The 20023-nt window shown below is 39.4% G+C and overlaps 1 protein-coding gene across 1 annotated transcript in view; it reads right to left on the bottom strand.

The window, feature by feature from the left end:
* The window catches only part of kcnt1a (potassium sodium-activated channel subfamily T member 1a), a 39433-nt gene that overhangs the window by 3585 nt on the left and 15825 nt on the right, over positions 1 to 20023 (bottom strand). The window contains exons 9-27 of the mRNA XM_063480603.1: positions 18213 to 18296; positions 17394 to 17488; positions 15417 to 15597; positions 15175 to 15339; positions 14912 to 15048; positions 10448 to 10511; positions 10212 to 10320; positions 8862 to 8970; positions 7651 to 7800; positions 4732 to 4961; positions 4435 to 4651; positions 2977 to 3082; positions 2663 to 2835; positions 1368 to 1439; positions 1133 to 1267; positions 901 to 1012; positions 709 to 810; positions 341 to 424; positions 119 to 247 (exon numbers count right to left, since the gene is read on the bottom strand). Coding sequence (XP_063336673.1) covers positions 119 to 247; positions 341 to 424; positions 709 to 810; positions 901 to 1012; positions 1133 to 1267; positions 1368 to 1439; positions 2663 to 2835; positions 2977 to 3082; positions 4435 to 4651; positions 4732 to 4961; positions 7651 to 7800; positions 8862 to 8970; positions 10212 to 10320; positions 10448 to 10511; positions 14912 to 15048; positions 15175 to 15339; positions 15417 to 15597; positions 17394 to 17488; positions 18213 to 18296 — 2454 coding nt within the window. The remainder of the gene's footprint in view (positions 1 to 118; positions 248 to 340; positions 425 to 708; positions 811 to 900; positions 1013 to 1132; positions 1268 to 1367; positions 1440 to 2662; positions 2836 to 2976; positions 3083 to 4434; positions 4652 to 4731; positions 4962 to 7650; positions 7801 to 8861; positions 8971 to 10211; positions 10321 to 10447; positions 10512 to 14911; positions 15049 to 15174; positions 15340 to 15416; positions 15598 to 17393; positions 17489 to 18212; positions 18297 to 20023) is intronic.

Here is a 20023-nt window from a genome sequence, read left to right as displayed (position 1 = left end):
ACCAAAATGAGATCTCAATGGAAATACATCACTGCATACATTCATTTGTTTTTTGTGTATTTAATAAATAAGTTCTTGGACTGGAGATTGATAGCCTGACATCTTGCTTAGATCTCACCTCAGAAGTACAGAAAATGTGTGACTCAGTTCGATAGATCCCAATAGGAATTTCAGCACTAGAGGAGCAGAGCTTCTGGAACAGTCTCCCGTAAGTGCCGATCCACAGATCCTCCTCTTTTACTTTCATCTAGAACAGCACATGATAGCATATACTATTAGGGCATATGGGCTGCACTGTGCTTCTTTCTTTTCATTAATTATTTTCTTCTGTCACACTCACAGCACACAGGTATCCTGATCCTGGAGTGGTATCCAGCCCCAGCAGCAGTCTTGCAATAAGGATCATGTAGTCCTTCACAAAAGACTAACAAAGAATAGCAGAAAATTACTTGTATCGCTTCATACATACACATACACATAGCCATGACAGCTATGAATGCAATAGAAAAAAAAATTGGTAAACCTTTTAATCAGTCACTGAACACAAGAGGGCACTTGCGCTTTATGATGGTAACACTGCTCACCATCTTCAGGTGATGCTGTTTTTCTGCTGCTATGAGCCATCATTTAGACATTACTCATTTCTTTCACCTAGTGTTAAAAAAGAGTCATCTCAGACTACGAGTTTCGCTGCAAGTGTGTACCAACCTGATAAAGGAGGGTGTCCAGCATGCTGATACTGAAGACTCTGCCCGCAGCGAAGGGTAGGCGAAACATGAAGGCCAAGTTGGAGCCTTTGTCACGCTCCTTCTGTGGGGGAGAGACAGGACACACATAAAGCAAAGCATCTGTAAAGGCCTACAGGGCAACTAACCGTAAGCTCCCTCATGCTGTTTTTACCTTTTCCAACTTAGAGAGAGCCAATGAGTAGCAGTCCTTCGCTCTGAACTGCATGAATCTCATGTTGGATGGGTGAGTAAGCTCTGTGATTATACTGAGACTGGGAAACAACCTTGAGTGGGAGAAAGTGATAGAAAAAAAAGAGGAATTAGAAGCTCAGGCATCATTTCATAACAAACTGACTGCGGTTCATGAATAATATATGAACGACTGGAAAAAATGCTCACTTTACCTGAACATTGTCTGCACATTGACAATAGTTTTGGCATCGGCCATGTAGTCTTCCTCGGCGCTCATGGTGCTCTCTTTATCCACAACGACCAGGTTATCGGCGTAGATGATCCCACACTGGAGCAGGCTGTCCAGACTGAAATACACACACAATAAAAAAGCAGAATATATAAAAAAGTGAATGTAATAAATATCAAAACTGAAAATGAAAGCAGAAAATTATGTGACAGTCTCACTTGTCTATGGATCCAGCCATGTAGTAGACCATTGGGAAACAGCAGATGGCCTCCAAGAAGTGATTATCAGGCCTGGGGGAAGTATATATGGTGCATTTAGTTTTCATGAACCTTATTACATGAATATATAACAGATTTAAAAGAGATAAGTGTATCGTTCAAGCATAGAAAAGTTGTAGCCCAAGCTTCCTTTCTCTGAAAACATGTTGGCTTCCTCTAGTACTTTTTAAATATTTTGCTATGTGTAGCCACACTTCTGACATTATGTAAATATAGTGTTACTAATGATGTTTATCTTTCTGTCTTATGTAAAGAGTGTTGAACTGCTGCACTGTTAAAAAGAGCTACACAAAAAATGAATAGTATTTCTTGTAGACATGCCTTTTCTTGTCATTTTGTTTAATGTGCAGCGATGAATTATAATAACATGAGATGGGCCAAATTTGAAATATTGATCATTTGATCATTCAAATCTCAGCTGGCAAAATGAAATGGCCCTGACCTCTCCTCAAAAAAACAAGACAAACATAAAATAAAGTCTATTAAAGTAGAAAGCATTAAGATTTTTGACTAAGTAGCTGCTATGCTCCTATAATATGTGCAACAGTGAGCACAGGTTCCCCAAAGCCCTTAAATGGTAGCTTTAATTCCCTGTTAGTGTCTTCAGGCTGAGGGATGAGTCCACTCAGAGAGATTTAGCTGCTGACAGAACGTTACTGCATATGCATCTGCCTAGTCCTGCTGACTAGAGACCCAAGGCTGTCGTAAGTGCGTGGGTGTTTGTATTTGTATGCGTGCGACACCAATAGGAAGAGAGAAAGAGAGAGCGCTGCATGAACGGAGAGTTATTGTTATCTGTCTGTTTCCATGAGAGTCCTGAGAGCTGGCATGTGGGGGCTGAAAGGGACACATCAGGGCTGTGGTTGAAAGCCTGCGTAGTGCTCTCCAAAGAAATCATTTTCTCCATCTTTTCCTCCCCTTGTAGCAATCTAAATCATTCAGGTTCAAGGCAAAGCAAGTTACCATGGTGACCGTCTGGAGGTACAGAGAGCAGCGTTTTTATTTTCTTTGTCACTCAAAACACACCGTCACTGCAAGCGGTACAGCACTAACCTAACATCAGGGCTGACAATGGAGTCCCGCCTCCACAGCCGTGTCCTAAGTGCTCAGCTGACGCAGGCTTTTAACATACATAATGTTTCCCAGTGTGAAACGGTGAAGGATGGAGTGAAGGGAGAAGAAAGGGACAGTGTGCGTGTGGCAGGCGTGTGTGCACGCCGCGAGGGCGAACTCACGGGTTATCCAACAGCAAGACAATAGGGTTGAGTTCTTTCCTGGGTCTGTAATAGGCTCTGAGAGGCACTATGAAGTTATAGAGACCGTTCCCTGCTGTTTCGGCTGAAACGATTATGAGCTTGTTTTTAAACCCGTACGCTTTGGCATCCTCGAAGCTGTTGTGCCTGCACCCCTGCGAAGACAGAAAAAACTCAGAAACATGGAGGTATTTTAGGATTGCTTTTATGAAGTGAAGGACAGAGAGAGGAGAGAGGGAGTGATTGAGGCAGTAAGTAATTTGAGTGACTAAGTTGAAGGAACATCGACTGCCCACCTGGTCCAGACGTAGGCAGCAAAACGGGGCTTTTTCAGCCAACAGATGGCAAAGGGTGGGCGAGCTCCCAATGTACGGAGAGTTAGGGGGATAACCTTTCACATACCTGGCAACGAATCCAAAAAGCATGAACGACACATTTCATAAACCATACAGGATTTTCCTTTCCTTTATTTTTTAATAAAAACCCCCAAACTGGCCTCTGTTACTTAGAGAAAAAAAAGAGAATATGAAGGAGTATCTTTATTATATGTACAGCACATTAGCACTGGCCACTACAGAAATCTAAGAGGTAAGAAACATTGTTTGTTTGTTTGAGGGTTTTTTTTTTTTTTTTGCATAATATATAGGCAGGATACTACAAAACAGTGAAGAAAATAGTTGTATTAAACATTAAGTTTGTCTTAATTTGCACATGGATGTATGCCTTGTATTCAGAATGCTGGCAGATATTAAATGTGTATTTTATGTCACTGGCTGAAGTTCATGTTGTTCTTGTTCAAGTTGAACAAGAACAACATGAACCCATGCCAGCATGCTAAAGTTCATGTTGTGAACTTAAACAAGAATGCAAACTTAAAGTGACTGCAAAAATATAAGATTACAAAAAATCATGTTCTACCTGAGAAAAATTTAAGCCTAATAACTAACGAATAATAATACTCGCTAATAATACTCCCTGCTGTTTTTTAAAAATCAATTTCTTTAGGTGTGGTTTCTGCTTGGTCTCCTTGTAAATAGGTTTAGGAATAGGCTGTATATAATAGAGGGAAGTCGCTACCATCTAAACCTGTGTCATATTTTACAAAACAGACATCAGTGGCAGTGACTAAGACCATAATCATTACAAAGTTGTTAACTGAAGTTATAAATAAAATGAGCAATGGGCTCGTAGACTTCAATACCTTTTAATTGTGAAGCCAGATATTTTGAACCTTGCTGTCCAGTAAAAACAAGGTAGATTCAAGATACATAAACACTATGAACACAGAGGCTATGTCCATCTTTTATATACAGTTAATGGCTTTAACGTGCATTTTCACAGCAAGAGAGTCCTGGTTTTGAATCCATCCAGTTACCATCTGCCACCTTTTTGTGTGTTTTCTTTATGTTCTCCCTGTCAGCTGGTAATTCTCAAGGATTTATAGTTGTCAATGTGAGAGTGAATGGCTGACTCTCTGAGAACAACATGAACTTCAGCCATGGAGAAATAAAATACACATTTAATACTTGCCAGCATTCTGAATACAAGGCATACACCCATGTGCAAATTAAGACAATCTTAATGTTTAATACAACTATGTTTGTCTGGCAGGGTGTAACCTGCCTTTCCCTCTATGAGAGCTGGTTTAGGCTCCAGTCTTCCCACTAACCCGAACTGGACAAGAAGTTAAGAAAATGGACTGGTGGTATTAAACTGTGTGTGTTTACACGTGCACAGAAAACCAGAATCCTTACTCTGTAGATGAGTGGCCTTTTTCATCTGTGAAGACTGAGTCATCTTCTGATTGGTCACTTAGCAGATCACATGGCAAGATTGAGGCAGAGTCTGCTAATTCCTGAACCGGAGCAATGCTCGGCCTACGACTTCCAGTTCCATTTACTGTAGGTGGGACCAGTTTACCTACTGAGGCGTCAGGAGGGGTTGTATTCTGAAGATCCATGGCAACCGTACCTGTAAATACATCCATTCTGGTTCATATGAATCTCAGTCCTAAGTTTGATCGAACGTGATCAGTTTGTTTTCTTTCTCACCCATGCTGGCAATGATGCTGTGGACAGGAAGCTGTGAAGGCCCATCAAAGAGTCCCCCAGCAGGACCACCCTTCTTCTCCTCCTGGTTGAAGATGAAGGCTGAGTTTTCCTCCTTGGTGATGTTGATGTAGTAGCAGGTGTCTGTAGAAGCCATGATGTGGCGTGGCCCAGGGTTTAACAGGATGCTCTTGTTGTCTTCCCTCTTTATACCAATCAGACAAACACCATACCTGGGGATCACATACCTGCTGTTAGACAAAAGCGCCTGAAGGACCTGCTTGGTGGAAGACTGAGAATAAAAGAAAAAGAGCAGTTCTACTTGTAAGTTTAAAGACTAGATTTTCAGATTGGATGAGCACAGAAACTTCAAATTAAAACTGAAAATTCAGTAGTAAGTCTTTTAATTGCTTAACAGCTATTAAGAGCTTTAATAAGATTTGCAATCTTAAGGGATATTTGTTGGTGTTTCTACTCATTCTTTCTCATCTAAACGGATCTATCTTATCAGAGTTGTCATCAAAGAGGTATAAGTTTGACGTATTATTAGCTAATTATATTTTACAGCATGAAAAAAAGAAAAACTTTAATTTGCATCTTAATGAGAGCTCCAAGATTAATAATTAACCTCCATGCATATTAAATGTACTTGTCTTAAATGTACTTGTTATTCCTATATCAAATAAATTTTCATTATAGCACTTTGCTAAAATTACACAAAACAGGTGTTAAGAAATACTGAGCTTTCCTTGATAACCTGATACAATCCCACAAAAGCTCATCTGACTGATGTTGTTTTGCAGCTAGTTCAAGTGCTAATATGATATGCTGTTCTCTCTTAGATCCCGATGAATAGTAGATTTTAGTTTGAACACAACATTAATACCACTCCCTGATGGCAGTGGACTCTTCCAGCAGGACAAAGCGGCTACCAGACTGTACATGAAAGATATGGGAACACAAGAAAACCCCCAAAGTGGAGCTTCTTACATCCTATTTTGATGGAGCATCAGTGTGATTCTTATGTCATGTCCAGAAAGACTTTCTACATTCCAAACACCATAGGCACAGCCACATGCTCCTTATCCAGGGGTTAAAGGAGGTTGGAACGATCCAGAACAGCAGTTAACGAGTAGTTACATCTGAGTGGTAGTTACACAAAATACTGTCAAGCAACATCTGTTTTTACGAGCTGCATTGTGGTTCTCCTTTTAACTGATGCCACGGAGACAGTTAAGTCGCCTGCATGTATCCTTTTTTCATTTCATCCCTGCAATGCGCTCATGGTTCAGATAAGAAGTTGTGTTTGTGGTACTTGGTAAGTGGAGCAAGCATAAGCAGAGTAATTTTTAGCACATTATTTCAAATTGAATGTTTCAGCCCATTTTACTAAAAAACTAGATAGTAAGAGCAGGTTAGACTGGGTAGTTTTTCAGTGATGTTGTTTAGTGTACAGTGATGAACTGTGTTAATTTACTTTAGTGTAATTTTACTTTATTTAGAAAGAGGGGCAATACATATTAATGAACATTTTAACAAATGTAAATATGCCGGATTATAGTCTTGGGCTAATTTCCATCTGCAGACCCTCTGGCAGGTCGGTGTTACACACAAAATAGTCAAAACATACAAAGACACTATTTACAGATCATGTGACAAGGATTTAAACAGTGATCACATCATATTAGAACAAACAATGACAAGAAGAGGGGACAACAGAGGACAATACAGAGAACAATAACGGAAACACATCAATTATATTGCACAAACCCCATTATTACACATACCCTGACTGTCCTGATATTGCACTGACCCATTACATTAATAGTTGTTTCCCTTTTTGTAATACACTAACTCTTTTTCACGTCCAATATAAAGCATGATTAATTAAACATGATCACATGTTTGTGCGTCCCTCAGCCACCCTTTTAAGTGACTCTTAAAGATAGAAAGACTTGTACTTTCCCTGACAGTGGAAGACTATCCCAGAAGCTCACTCCCTGATACGACAGAGCATTCTATGAAAAGGCAGTCCGTCTAAATGCCAATTCGCAGTCACCTCTAACAGTGGCTCAAGTCAGTCGAGACCCGGCAACACTGCTAGACTTTTGTTTAATAAGATCACTCATTGGTGGAGGCCCCAGACCATGTATAACTTTGTATATTAGACAGACAGGTGCTGAACTGGTGCAGGGCAGACTGTGGTATCTTCGGTCACTGCTAAGTTAGGTTGTGTGTAGCACCAGAGACAGTATAACAGAAAGACATGAGACACAATTCTAAATTGAAAATTATGGAAAATTACTGGACGGAAAGAAAAATCCCCTATAGTCTTATGTGTGTGCAAAGCCATCATAATTTTAGGCAGCCTTCATCAGATATAACTGAATATACTGGACATGAAGTTTTTAGGTCTCATTAACCTTTGAAATGAAAATTAATTTAGATAAAGCTTCAAATTCATTCTAACTATTTAATCTTGAATAGTTTTTAAACTTTAAACTCTGCCCTATGCAGAAAAGTTGTTTGATGGGTCTTAAAGGTGCTGATAGGTGGATTTAGATACCTTTGGACAGAGACAAGCTAACGCTTCTACTTATTTCCGGTTTTCAAGCCAGGATTAGCTAACTGATTGATGCCATTAGCTTTTGTAAAGGGCGGATATAAGGATGATATCAACTTCCTTTTATAATTCTAGGCAAGACAGCAATTTGGCACAGTTTTTTCTTCAAGCAAGAGCAGAAGTGTTATCTAAACATGCATGAAATTAAAACCAGTTTTTTTGTAGTCTGCGACACACAGAATATGACTTTCAGCAGAAAAGCACTGCTGAAGCACTTAATGCTGTGTAACACTAAGCTAAACAGACAAGCAAACATTTTAATCTCTGAGGGAGATGCATTTGCTTACAAAGCTACTCACTTCTTGTGAGCATGAAAGGAGGCATATGTGAAGCTTTTGCCATTGTACTCTCCAAAGAACTTGCTGTCACACACTTTGATGTGGTAGACCTCGTTGCCCGAGCAACATCCATACATCCTCTGCCACTGCTCCGGGGATTGCTGTCCTTCTCTGGAACCATTCAGAGGAAATACAGATGGATGGGTTAATTTAACACGTAAACCAATTCAGTCTATTCAGCATCAGTGATAATCATCAGTTGTGAAAGAAAAACTCTCTTCTTTGCTGCACACCTCCCTCTAGACCCTTGGGGTCACAAAAGTCTCCTGGCGAAAGCAGGCAGCTTAATTTATCTGTGTCAGTCAGGCAGTTTTGTGCTAATATGCTTTTTGTAATGACTTCCGGTTATTACTGTAATTGTTCAAGTGCTTTGATGGAGTTTAATGGGCTGTGAGAGATGCTGAGAACAACCCCAAGGTGGTGGTTTACAGACTTGCTTCTTAGTAGTTATTAATATTTGCATAAGAAGACATGTAAATTGGATTTCTCACTCTACCTTTCATATTTCCAAGTAAAAGGCAGAATAACATGCTCTTGACGATTGGTAACTCCTGATCCCCTTTTATTTCCCACTGCAGCGCCATGATGAGCTGCATGTCACTAAAACCTAGCGGTTCACATAAAGACGCCCACACAAGCGAAGGAAACATGCAGACTGAAATACGATACGTTCAGGTACATATTGTTACACCTGTGTGGAAAATGTCTGCAATTTTAAAAATTCACAATAGAAAATACACAAAGCTTTTTTATTTTTCTTAAGGGTTGACAGGAACACAGCAAGCACTAACTAAAGCCTATTTATTCTTCTTTAATGCTGTTTCCCTCGAGCACTGAAATCAGCTTTTAAGCGCGATCTGTTTGCATGCTGTGAAAAAAATCATTTTCCACTGGAGTGCTTTTCATACGGCGTTACAAAGGAAACACATGCTAAAAAAAAAATCAATCTCGGTGGCGGCTGTTCTCTCTTTTGGTGCACTCTCTCCTACATCCTGCTGAGCTTCACAATGAGCTGGGACTTTTGTCTTTGGCTTGGCTTTCTCACCTCTCTGTGGCAGCTCCATGGGCCCTATTTATGCATCAGCAGACATGAAAATGTGAAGAAATTTGAACTTTGCAGTCTCACTAAGGAGTAATCAAACAGCCCGAGGAGGTTTTGTAGAAGAACTGACCGTCCACGGGAAGTGTGTACAAGGAGTGTGACCAAAGTGGAGGTGGCAGGGCAAACACAGTTGAGAGCCAGCATGGCGTACTTGAACTCTTCCTCGCAAACAACATGATCTGAAAATGAAGAAAATAGTTGATCAGCAGAGCTGGCTGAGAAGTACTCACAGTACTCTACAACTTGCAATAACGTTATAATGGGGTGATTATATTATGTGTCACTGTACAAAGTTGTATCAGCCCCATCATCACTGCAAAGGCAAGTATATGGTAAGGCTTAGCCAAGTTCATGTGTCCATTTACTTGTGTGCACAATCAGAGCTGTGTTACAGATTTGTATTTGTTAACAAATACACTTAACTCCCCAAATTCTTGCTAAATCACAATCTCATAAATTCTTACAGTACATGCTGGTGTTATGGGGAGTTACACATTTATGCTGAGCTAAGCTAATCAACTCTTGGCTTTAGCCTGACATTTAAACCTGAAATAGCTAACTGTATGGGCAGTTGTTAGGTGTAAAAGAACAAACTGGAAGGTTTATAAACATCTGATTACCACAGACTGAACAAAAACTACTGGTAAATAGACTCACTGGCCATTTCATTATGTACACCTAGCTAGTACTCGGTTGGACCTCTTTTTTCTGAAGTACTCAGAACACCCATCTGGCACCAGCAACCATGTCATGTTCAAAGTCACTTAAATCAGCTTTCCTCTCCATTCTGATGCTCACTTTGAACTTCAGCACGTCACTTTAACCAAGTCTACATGCCTATATCCACTAAGTTGCTGCCATGTGATTGATTAGCTGCTTGTGCTAACGAGATGTTGAACAGGTATACCAAATGAAGTGACCAATGAGTGTATATGAAGGGAAAGAAGTGGGCTGTAAAATAATTCCCCATTTGCTTTTTTTTATGGGCAAAAAATAATTTCTGTTGTTTTGTCTGTGCACACCAGCACAGTGCATTTTAAACCACACAATCAAGCTTTGATTAAAAGTTCAGACTTTAATTCAAGGGGTGAATAAAAGGGTTTAATAAAAGTGTTTCACTAGCTGTTTAGGAATTACAGCCATTTTTATATATAGTTCCTATTTAGCCAGATGTCCAAAGGTTATTGGACAGATAAACAGTTTCATGGTCAGGTGAGGCCTCTCCCCTCATTATTCCATATCAAATAAAGCGGATAAAACCTCTCAGCTTCAGTCGACCTTAACTGTTTACATTTAAATCCACCATGATGATGTACAGAGGCAAGATTACAAAACAACTGTGTCATTGTCCAAAAACTTACTGACTTGACTGAACATGTATTTGTGTGATTGCTTCATTATTTAATTTAGAAACTCTCACCTGCAAATTTAACATGAAACTTATTTTCAGGTTTGAGTATCTGGACATATAGGGGACAATTTGGAGCAAAGTCTTTCACTGCCCAAGCTCTCAGGATGGTCTGATGGTCCTGAGGGGGGAAACAACAAAATATTATGCAGCTGTCTCTGTGACAGACAGCATTAATTTCTGAAAAAACTCATAAATCAGAATTACAGCATAGTTCATAATTTGTCATTTGTTATTTTTTGTCTTACTGCAGCCATGCGATCCACCTCGTTACGGCTGCTCAATATGAAACAAGCCTCTGCATCATCCATTCTGCAGAATTGTGACAAAATTGACAAATTATTAAATGTCATGTTACACAAAAAAACAAAACAGCAGCAGAGAAAATACAATCCACAAAAGACAAAGCTGAAATGATAACAGTGAGGCGTGACAACAACAATCTTTGATTGAATTTTCAGATTAGCATTGCTCGCTTGCAGGCAGACAAAACAAGCTGAAATAATATATACTGTATACTGAAGGTGCTGAGAATATGGAACTGATTTTGCATATGATTAACAGAGCCAGGAGAGTGCAGAATGCAAAACAAAGTGTGGGAGGATTTGAAACAGTGCCAGATGCAGGATATAAGCTCTACACGCCCAGTCCTCGACTTCTAATTGCTCTGTCAGAAACCTGCCAAATGTATACAGTGAATTTACATAACCCATTACATCAATGTAATTTTGATTTGAATAAAGTTAGGACATACCTTATGGTACAGCTGTACAGTCAGCACAGAACTGAGAAGTGCCAGGGTGTGTTTATGTTTACAGTTTAAGTTATTAATAAAATGTTTTCAAAGATGGCAGCTATGGTGGGGGATCCCCTGAATTTGCTCTCTTCCAAAGAAATGAACAGTCTCTAATTCTTATGGTTCTTTACTTTTAATGGAGGAAAACACATTACGTAAAAGTTACAGATTGATATGCATAATTTTAACTGAAATAAATAATTGAACCTATTCAACCTGTCTATAAAATCAGTTTTATCCATTCCCACTTCACCACCACCACGCAAAACCAAATAGCTGCCGAAGAGCACCAAGGACAAGACTGTAGAACTGCACAAGGCTAGAATGGACTACAAGACGACAACAAGGTTGGTGAGAAGGTAAAAACTGTTGATGTGATTTAGAAATGGAAAAAAATATATAAAATAGCTTCTCTTCCTCCCCTCACAATAACAGGAAGACCTGTTTTCCTTCCCTCATCCCCAACTGGTCGCGGCAGATGGCCTCCCCTCCCAGAGCCTGGTTCTGCTGGAGGTTTCTTCCTGTTAAAAGGGAGTTTTTCCTTCCAACTGTCAGCAAAGCGCTTCCTCATAAGGGATTATATGATTGTTAGGGTTTTCTCTGTTTTCTTGGTATTACTGCGGAGTCTTTACCTTATAATATAAAGCACCTTGAGGCAACTGTTGTTTAATTTGGCGCTATATAAATAAAACTGAACTGAATTGAAGCCACCAGTGGTAACACAATATGCTGTAATAAACTGAAATCTTGCAGTGCCCGCAAGGTCCCCCTGCTCAAGAAGGCACACGTACAGACCTGTCTTAAGTTTGCCAGTGAACATCTAAATGATTCAGAGAGAGCACTGTGGTCACATGAAACCAAAATCAAGCTCTTCAGCATCAACTCGGACTTTGAAGAAAGATTAATACTAAGTATGACCCAAAGTCATCCTCACAGTCAAGCACACAGTTGGAAAAATACTTTGGGGCTGTTTTTCTGCCAAGGTACCAGGACAATTTCACTGCATTGAGGAGCCATGCACTTCAAAATCTTTGAGTTGCCAAGCAGCAGCCAACAAACATAAAGGAGAGAGTTTCTGGAAGGAGGAGCGGAACAAAATCCCTCCTGAGATGTCTGCAACTACAAGAAACATCTTCTCGCTGTCGCTGTTGCAAACAAGGGTACCAAGTACTAAGTTATGTTTTGCTTGAGGATCAAATACTTATTTCACTCAGTCATATGCAAATCAGTTTCTAGCTTCTATGTAATGTATTTTTTCTGGATTTTGGTTGATATTCTCTCTATTAAAATTCAAATGAAACTACCATAAAAATCAGAGACTTTTTTTGAGGTAAGCAAACTTACAAATTAAGCAAAAGCACTAGATAATTATTTCCCCCACTTTATATCTGGGCTGTTCCTGGTGTGGTTCTGTCTATTGAACACCTTTGTCTTTGTCACCTTTGTCACAACTTCACTGAAAGAATCCCTGTGAAGTTTTTCAAACAGCCACACATGAATCAAGACTGTATACGATTACCACAAATATGCAAACTAACTGTAATGCGCTGTACAAAATTCCTGGATTTATCGCTTAAGCTTGGCTGCAGCTCTGCATACTGGATATTTGTCAAATTGGACTTGTATGAGAGGTACGATATAAATAAAATTCAACTGAGTCATAGATGTCATTATGGCTACAAAAATAAACCTGACTTGACATACAGATTGACAACAAGTTTTTATGCCTTTCATCATTGTTACAATGTTCCATAGTCTCCCTCATAAATCTTTCACAACTCCAAAGTATCAGAAGAATGTGAGACAGATTATGTTGCCTTTCTTCAGAAGAGCAGTCCCTCTATCGGTTCACTTTCAAAAGGAATGAGTATAGCTTGAATGAATAATTACAGTGTTGTCTGAGTATGAGGCCAAACAATAGCTCTGACAAGCCTATTTACTAAGAAAAGAAGAAGAGAATATCAGGGTAATATTAAGGATTGGTAGGACAATAGTCTTTTAAATCCTACTGACAGTTTGCAAGAATTATCAGTACCTTTCCCAGAATGTGAAATATGAACTTTTAGGAGCCACTGTAGATGATTTAATTGGAAATAAATGAGGTGCAGATGTCAGATGATTAAAGGAATCCATAAAACTGTCTTTATGAATATGACACTGGTATATTATCATATTTTTAACATAACCAATCAACAGGAAACCAAGAAAGACAAACAAACTGAAAAAAACAACACACAGAGCTATTTGCAACATGCACAGACTGAGAAAAAAGACAATTTCAAAAAGGGTCAGTCTTGAAACCATTTCATTTTTCAACTTTCTCTTTCAATATCTATGTTATTCTTTGTAATGGCAAGTTTGACATTTATCTTAACATCTTAACTACGCATTTGATCCAAGCTGTATTTCCATTTGTTCATTTTCATTCTAGTAGCATTCTTTTGAAGTCAAGCACAAATAAATTCAGTTGGGCCCAAAAGTATTTAGAAATAAAATTCTCACATTACTCTGACCTCTTCTCAAAATGTCTTCTCCCTTGCCAAACACAGTGAAGCAAACACAATAAAACAGTATTTTATTATGACTATGTTTACACTTACACTTGACCACTTATAGTGGGTTTCTAAGGACTGCATTAACTAATAATATGGGCTTCAACAGCTCATCTCAAGTTTACACAATGATTGTAAAATTTTATATAATAAAGCAATTTTTAGTTTCCCACAAAATGAGCACCAACATGGCGCATTTCAGTAAATGCTGGACAGTGTTCCAGCCAAACTTTTACCACGTCCCTAGTCAATGTTATGCAGAAGCTCGTCTAGTTTGCAACTTTCCTTCATTTCATTGATGTTTGTTGGCATTTGTGTCAGAGACAGCTGTGTAGCAGGCAGAAGATGGACGCAAAATGCAAGACTTGGAAGACAATAGGTAAACTTAAAAGCAGCTTTAATGCTAAACTTACACCAAGTACAAAACAATGCAAGTCAAAAACAAGGAAACCAAAACTTCTAGTATTCAAGGGAAATATGGAACTAGGAGAAATACAACAAAGGACAAAAGGGAGACTGAGACTTTATATACAAACACAGGATAACAAGGAAACAGGCAACAGGTGGGAAAACAGCTGAAACTAATTACAGATAATGAAAGAGGGGAAGCAGAATTGAATACAAAACACAAGAGACAAGAGGTTCCCTAAATAAAAGACCAGGACTAAGGAGACAATAAACTGACAGTGTGGGAAAACAAGAGGGGCACGAAACCATAACACCAAAAGAAACTGTACCAGGCGCAAGGAAATAATAAACAAGATTGTAGATTTGTCTTGAGATCTTCGTCCTGTTGCACGACCCAGTTTGAGCCCAAGTTTTAGCTGTTGGACAGATGGCCTCACATTTGGTCTCATCTGTGCAAAGGGCATTGTTTCAGAAGTCGTGTGGTTCAGATGCAACTTGGCAAACCGGCTGTGCTGTGCTGTCATGTCGCTTTCTCCCTTCCAAACAAGCCAGACTTGTTCAGTTTTTTTCTCATTGTACTGTCATAAACCTTTACATTTAACATACTAGCTGAAGCCTGTAAAGTCTGAGATGTAGCTCTGGGGTCCAGTTTCTCTGAGAATTGCACAGTGTGACTCCTGAGACTGTTACATTGTTTTAATTGTGTTAAGATTAGCAAACTGCCAAAATTTTGTAGAGGTGTTCTAACTTGCTGATGATCAGTTAATCAAGTACATTTGATTAGCAGGGCTAAGTGTTACTTACCCTCTTAATTCCTATTGGAAACAGGAAGGGTGTGATTAGTTTCTAACAGGACTGCAAACAGTCCTGTGAAGAGTCTCTTTTTTTTCCACAGGATTATATATTGGAAAAAGTCACAGTTAAAGTATAATCTAGTTATAGGAACTGTAACTTACTTGGCTCTAAGCAGATCCTGATCTTTGAGGACAGACCCTTGCAGATAGATGACTCTTTGAGACCACAGAGGGATCTGCAGCACCCTTCGCACCTGGAGGTCCATTTCAGTTGGGCACAGGATCACCACATAGTAATCCTTGAAGATTATGTAAGAACCACATCAGTATCTCAAAAGAGGAATTTCTATGTAAATGGAGACACACCATGTCAGTCATTATCACTTGTAAGTAAACCTCGAGCATGTGTATGTAACGGTCGTTACCTGCAGTCGTGGATGAGCGTAGAATTCATTGAGAAAATCCATGAGCAGGTCTATTTTGAGTGCGCTGACACACAGCACAACATGTTTCTCTGTCTGTGCTCTGTGGCGGCTGTAATTCCCCCCAGACTTCTGTCTCTCCATCCACAGGTAGATCAGCTCTTCAAACTGACAAGCAGCAAGTGATGCAAAGGTCACACGAGGAAATGTAAACGGATCCAAAGATAATTTTAGTATCTTCGTACCTGAAGAGGCAGCACCACCAGGGCCACGCAGATCATGATGACTACCAGTAACTGGGAAGGCCATATGCGGGGAGTCACATCTCCGAAGCCCACAGTGGAGAAGGTGACAATGCAGAAGTAGAACGAAGTGAAGAGGGAGAGGTTTTTGCCTGCTCGTTCCAGGTGCTGAATCCCACACGTGCTGTGTCAAACAGATTGCACAGACTATGTATACAAACAAATACAAAGTCAGCATATACAGCTACAGCATGTAGGTTGGTTATGAACCTGGACATAGAGGCCACAAGGAATAGATAAATAAATATGCGGTATTAACAACTAATACGTTTGTTTAAATATTAATAAAAAAGAAACATTAAGCTTTTGTTTGCCATTTTGACTTCATAACTGATATTTTAATTCATTTTGAGCATTTTTCAGCTAGCAAAAATGGTTTGGATCACTCTTCAGCGTTACAATTATACTTTAACCAGTAGTATAGAGTAGAAGAAATCAAAGCACAAAGCTGGTGAGTGCTTTTCAAAGTTTTCACTGTAAATTCTCATCTTTTAAAGCTGTTGCATCAACCTCCACTGTATAATCTGTCTAAGTTCCTGTACGGCTATATCACTGAAATGTGATCTTGTACGCTTGTTTTGTACTCGGCTGCGGCAACGGTGTCACATTTACCAGGTTACAAAAAGCAAGAGTATACAGTAAGCTGAAATAACACCAAAGCACGGTGGATGCCAGGAGCTGTGACGTCACTTTTCTCACTGTGATGGCATCAGTCACACATGGATAAATCAGTCCATTTGTTTACTTTATTAGTTTGGTTTGCATTTAATTTAAACCTAACACTGATGTTATGAGGCACGCGCGTTATAGCATTGTGTGGTTTTTCTAAAAATCTTTTCTGTTATATTAATTATGTTTCTCTTTCTTTGAGTTACCTGAGAACAAAATGCCTGCTCAGAAGGACCAACCATGTGCTTATCAGGAACAGGGGTGTTTTAGGTTTACTTCTGTTATTCTGTGCTTAGTTAGTATTAGTGTGTGTTTTTCTTTTCCCCCTATTGTGTGTAAATAGTTTGGCCAAACCACTATAAAAGCACCCTCATGTGTCTTTGTAATTAGGTCAGTTTATGAGTTAAGTTGTGTCTGTTTGTTTAGGTTTCTGGAAATTACTTTTTGTAGAGTTATATTTAGTTGACCTCTTTTATGGGCCCGCTAATTATGTTTTTGAATTTTGTGCTTTGAACCTTTTTGAGGGTTAAAATAAAGAAACATTTTTTCCTGTGTCCTCTATGCCTTGGCTGCTTGGTCCCTCACACTCACGCACAGCTATTTGTGAGGTCGAACAGTAAGCAGAAACTAGGCGTTAGTACCTGTAAACTGCATGATTCCTAACTACAGCGGCAACTTCTTCATTTCTGTAAAGAAGTCAGACTGTGACTAAGAAAATGACTGTGTTGACCCTTGATTTTTGACCTCAGTAAAAATTTCTTAATATGTTTATGATCTCAATCACTGGTTTTGAATCTTCTGTATAACATGATTTTCATTTTTAAATTTATGGCCCCATTCCGAGTTAAATAAAGCAGGGTATATTTTGGAGTCTGCCTGCCTTGTGATTGGCAGGTCGCTACCACACGAGCGTACAGAGTCGCTCGATTTCTCAGTCAGAGCCAACCATTGCTTGTCACCTCTGGTTTCCAAAAACCAAGACGCTGATGGTGAAAATGCTCAGCTCCAGGCTTCAAAACAACAATTTATAAACAGCTCACATAATCATGGTTACATCTCATTTTACGTACTGTCTATGAGTTTAACTACCCTGCAGTGAACTAAACAGCACTGTCAAAGTTATGCTCCCATAATATTTGGAATGATCTGGATTCACATTTTAGCAAACACAGACAGAGAAACAAAATATGTCACCACTCTGAACAGAATGGTTTTACAAACAGCTGACAGTCCCTGCAGAAGCAGGCTCACCCAGTGAAGACGAGGCAGAGCAGGGTGCAGATCAGAATGAGGACCTGGTTAAACATGGCTGAGTTGGTCCTCTGGATCGCTCGATGGACATCGTTCTACACCATAAACAACATGCGGCAGTTATAGTTACAAACCCATTCATTTTCTTCTGCTTATCAAATTCAGAGTTATAGGGGGAGGCTGAAGCCTATCACAGCTGTCACAGGATGAGGGTACACCCCGAACAGGTTGTGAATCTGTTGTAGGGTTAATGCACAGAGACAGATAATAGGTCACATCTAGAGTCAATTTAGGATCTCTAATTAATCAAACCCCATGCATGTTTTTTGGATTGTGGGAAGAAGCTGGAATACCTGGAGCAAACCCAAGCAGACACAGTGAGGGCATGCAAAAGGACCCGTCTGGATTTGAACCAAGCTCCTCCCTGCTGTGAGGTGACAGTGAGTACTACCACTGGACCACCGTGTCTCCCAAGGATGCAAATGCTTAAAATCAGTAACACTGCGTGTACCCCTGTTCAACTTAATTGTGAATTAGTTTAGTGGTTGCAGATGCTTCTACTCTTGTATGCTCCCCACTGCAGTCTGCAGAGCAACATGATAAAATGCACACAGCACTGAAAATAATCCCTAATGAGCTCCCTCCTGTGTGCAGCACAAACAGAGCAGAACCAAAGAAGGATTTTTTGTTGTTACAGTGTGGATGTCGGGGAGTACGAAGGCCTCTATAAATCAGTGCAGTTAAAACATCTGAAGAAAATCAATAAGCTGTTGAAAACTAGTCATTATAGACAAAATTCAGTTAACTGCTTTGACTTACGATCATATTCTCCAAAGCACATTTGGCCAGCCAGCAGTTGAGAAACACAGGAATGAAAATGTTCCTTATTGAGGGCCAGAAAATCTGAGGAGAGGTAGAAAACACTTCATTTCACAGTTTTCTCAAACAATAAAAACCTCACAACAGTGGGGCATATGTCTGCAGCTTAACTGTGCTACCTGTGAAAATTAAAACTTTTAAGTGTTACTGTGTAACGTTTTTATACCCAGAATAATTAAAGAGGAATACTCTGCACTGTCTTAGTCAGCTATAATGTTTGTAGTTCTATCTTCTATGTCCATGTAGAAGATGGACATAGAAGTCCATCTTCTACATGGACATAGATGTCCATGTCTTCTATGTCTTCTATGTCTGCACAAAATGTCAGTGTTACCTCTCTAGTACTTGTTGTGGTTGAGCATTTTCATATAAGAGCTAATCAAAGCAAGCATGCAGCATTAATTACAGCTCAGGCAAGGGAAATGATTTGAATGTTTACAGACTTAAAACTGTCATGACCCTCTTGTGACAGGTAGATGCACACTTGTCCTGCACATTGATGTAGTTTGGCACAAACAAACTAGTCCTTAATGAAACTTGTTTTATCTTTTAGAGTAGCAAGGCCAAGACTTATTTAAAAAGACAATTCTGCTGAGCTTGAAATGATTTTTTTTTCTGGCCATCTGGCCACCACAAATCAAGGTGCCATCCATTAGAAAGTACACCATCTTTAGATTCTATCTATCTTAATATAATAAAAAAAACATTATCTTAAGAACAGATAAATACATTTGGAGTAACAAAAACATGACATATTACATCATGTCATTATTTATTTAGCAAAGCAAGCCTAAGCAGAAAAGTGTGTAAAAAATTGAGTATACCCTACCAATCGGACCTAAGAGGTTAAGTAGCAGCCAGGTGCTGATAATCAAATGCACCTGATTAAGAGACCATCATTATGTGTGAGTACACCTAATGAGGGTAATACAGGAGCAGAAGTTTTTGCAGTTTGCTGGTCTAGAGCATTCAGTGTGCGTTAACACAATACAGAGGATGAAAGAACTCAGCAACCATCTTTGAGAAGCAACTGTTGCTGCCCATCAATCTGGGAGGGAGTATTACGTCCATCATTTATACAATGCATACAATCCTTCATACAATGAGAGTGATTCTTCAAAAGTGGAAAACATTCAAGATAGTGACCAATCTTCCCAGAAGTGGACATAGCATAACACCTTATACCAACTATCAAATCGTCACAGTGGAGGGGTGACGATTTGTTTATTTTGCAGCAACAGGTGCTGGGGACCTTGCAGTCTTAGAATCAACCACAAACTCCTCTGTATAGCAATAATTCCAGAGACCACATGTTTAACAGGACAATGAGCTCAAGCACAGCATCAAATCTATAACAAAGAAGCTGAAAAATAAAAGAAATAGGGTGTTCCGTTGTTCCAGTCTAACCAAAACCTGAGCCTGCTTCTGCCAGAGGTTTCTTCCTGTTAAAAGGGAGTTTTTCCTTCCCACTTTTGCCAAAGTGCTTGCTCATAGGGGGTCATATGATTGTTGGGTTTTTCTCTGTATGTATTATTGTAGGGTCTACCTTACAATATAAAGCGCCTTGAGACGACTGTTGTTGTGATTTGGCGCTGTATAAATAAATTGAATTGAACTGAATTGAATTAAAAGAGCTGTACATAAATAAACTGCAAAACTCAGTGAACTGAGGCAATGTTGCAGAAGCGAGTGGGCTACAATTCCTCCACATCAATGTGAGAGAGTGATATAATCATACAGAAAATGATTGC

This window comes from Pelmatolapia mariae, linkage group LG7 (assembly GCF_036321145.2).
Source record: "Pelmatolapia mariae isolate MD_Pm_ZW linkage group LG7, Pm_UMD_F_2, whole genome shotgun sequence".
Classification (NCBI taxonomy): domain Eukaryota; kingdom Metazoa; phylum Chordata; class Actinopteri; order Cichliformes; family Cichlidae; genus Pelmatolapia; species Pelmatolapia mariae.
Note: the sequence above shows the minus strand (reverse complement) of the source record. Positions and strands in the feature narration are given on the sequence as shown.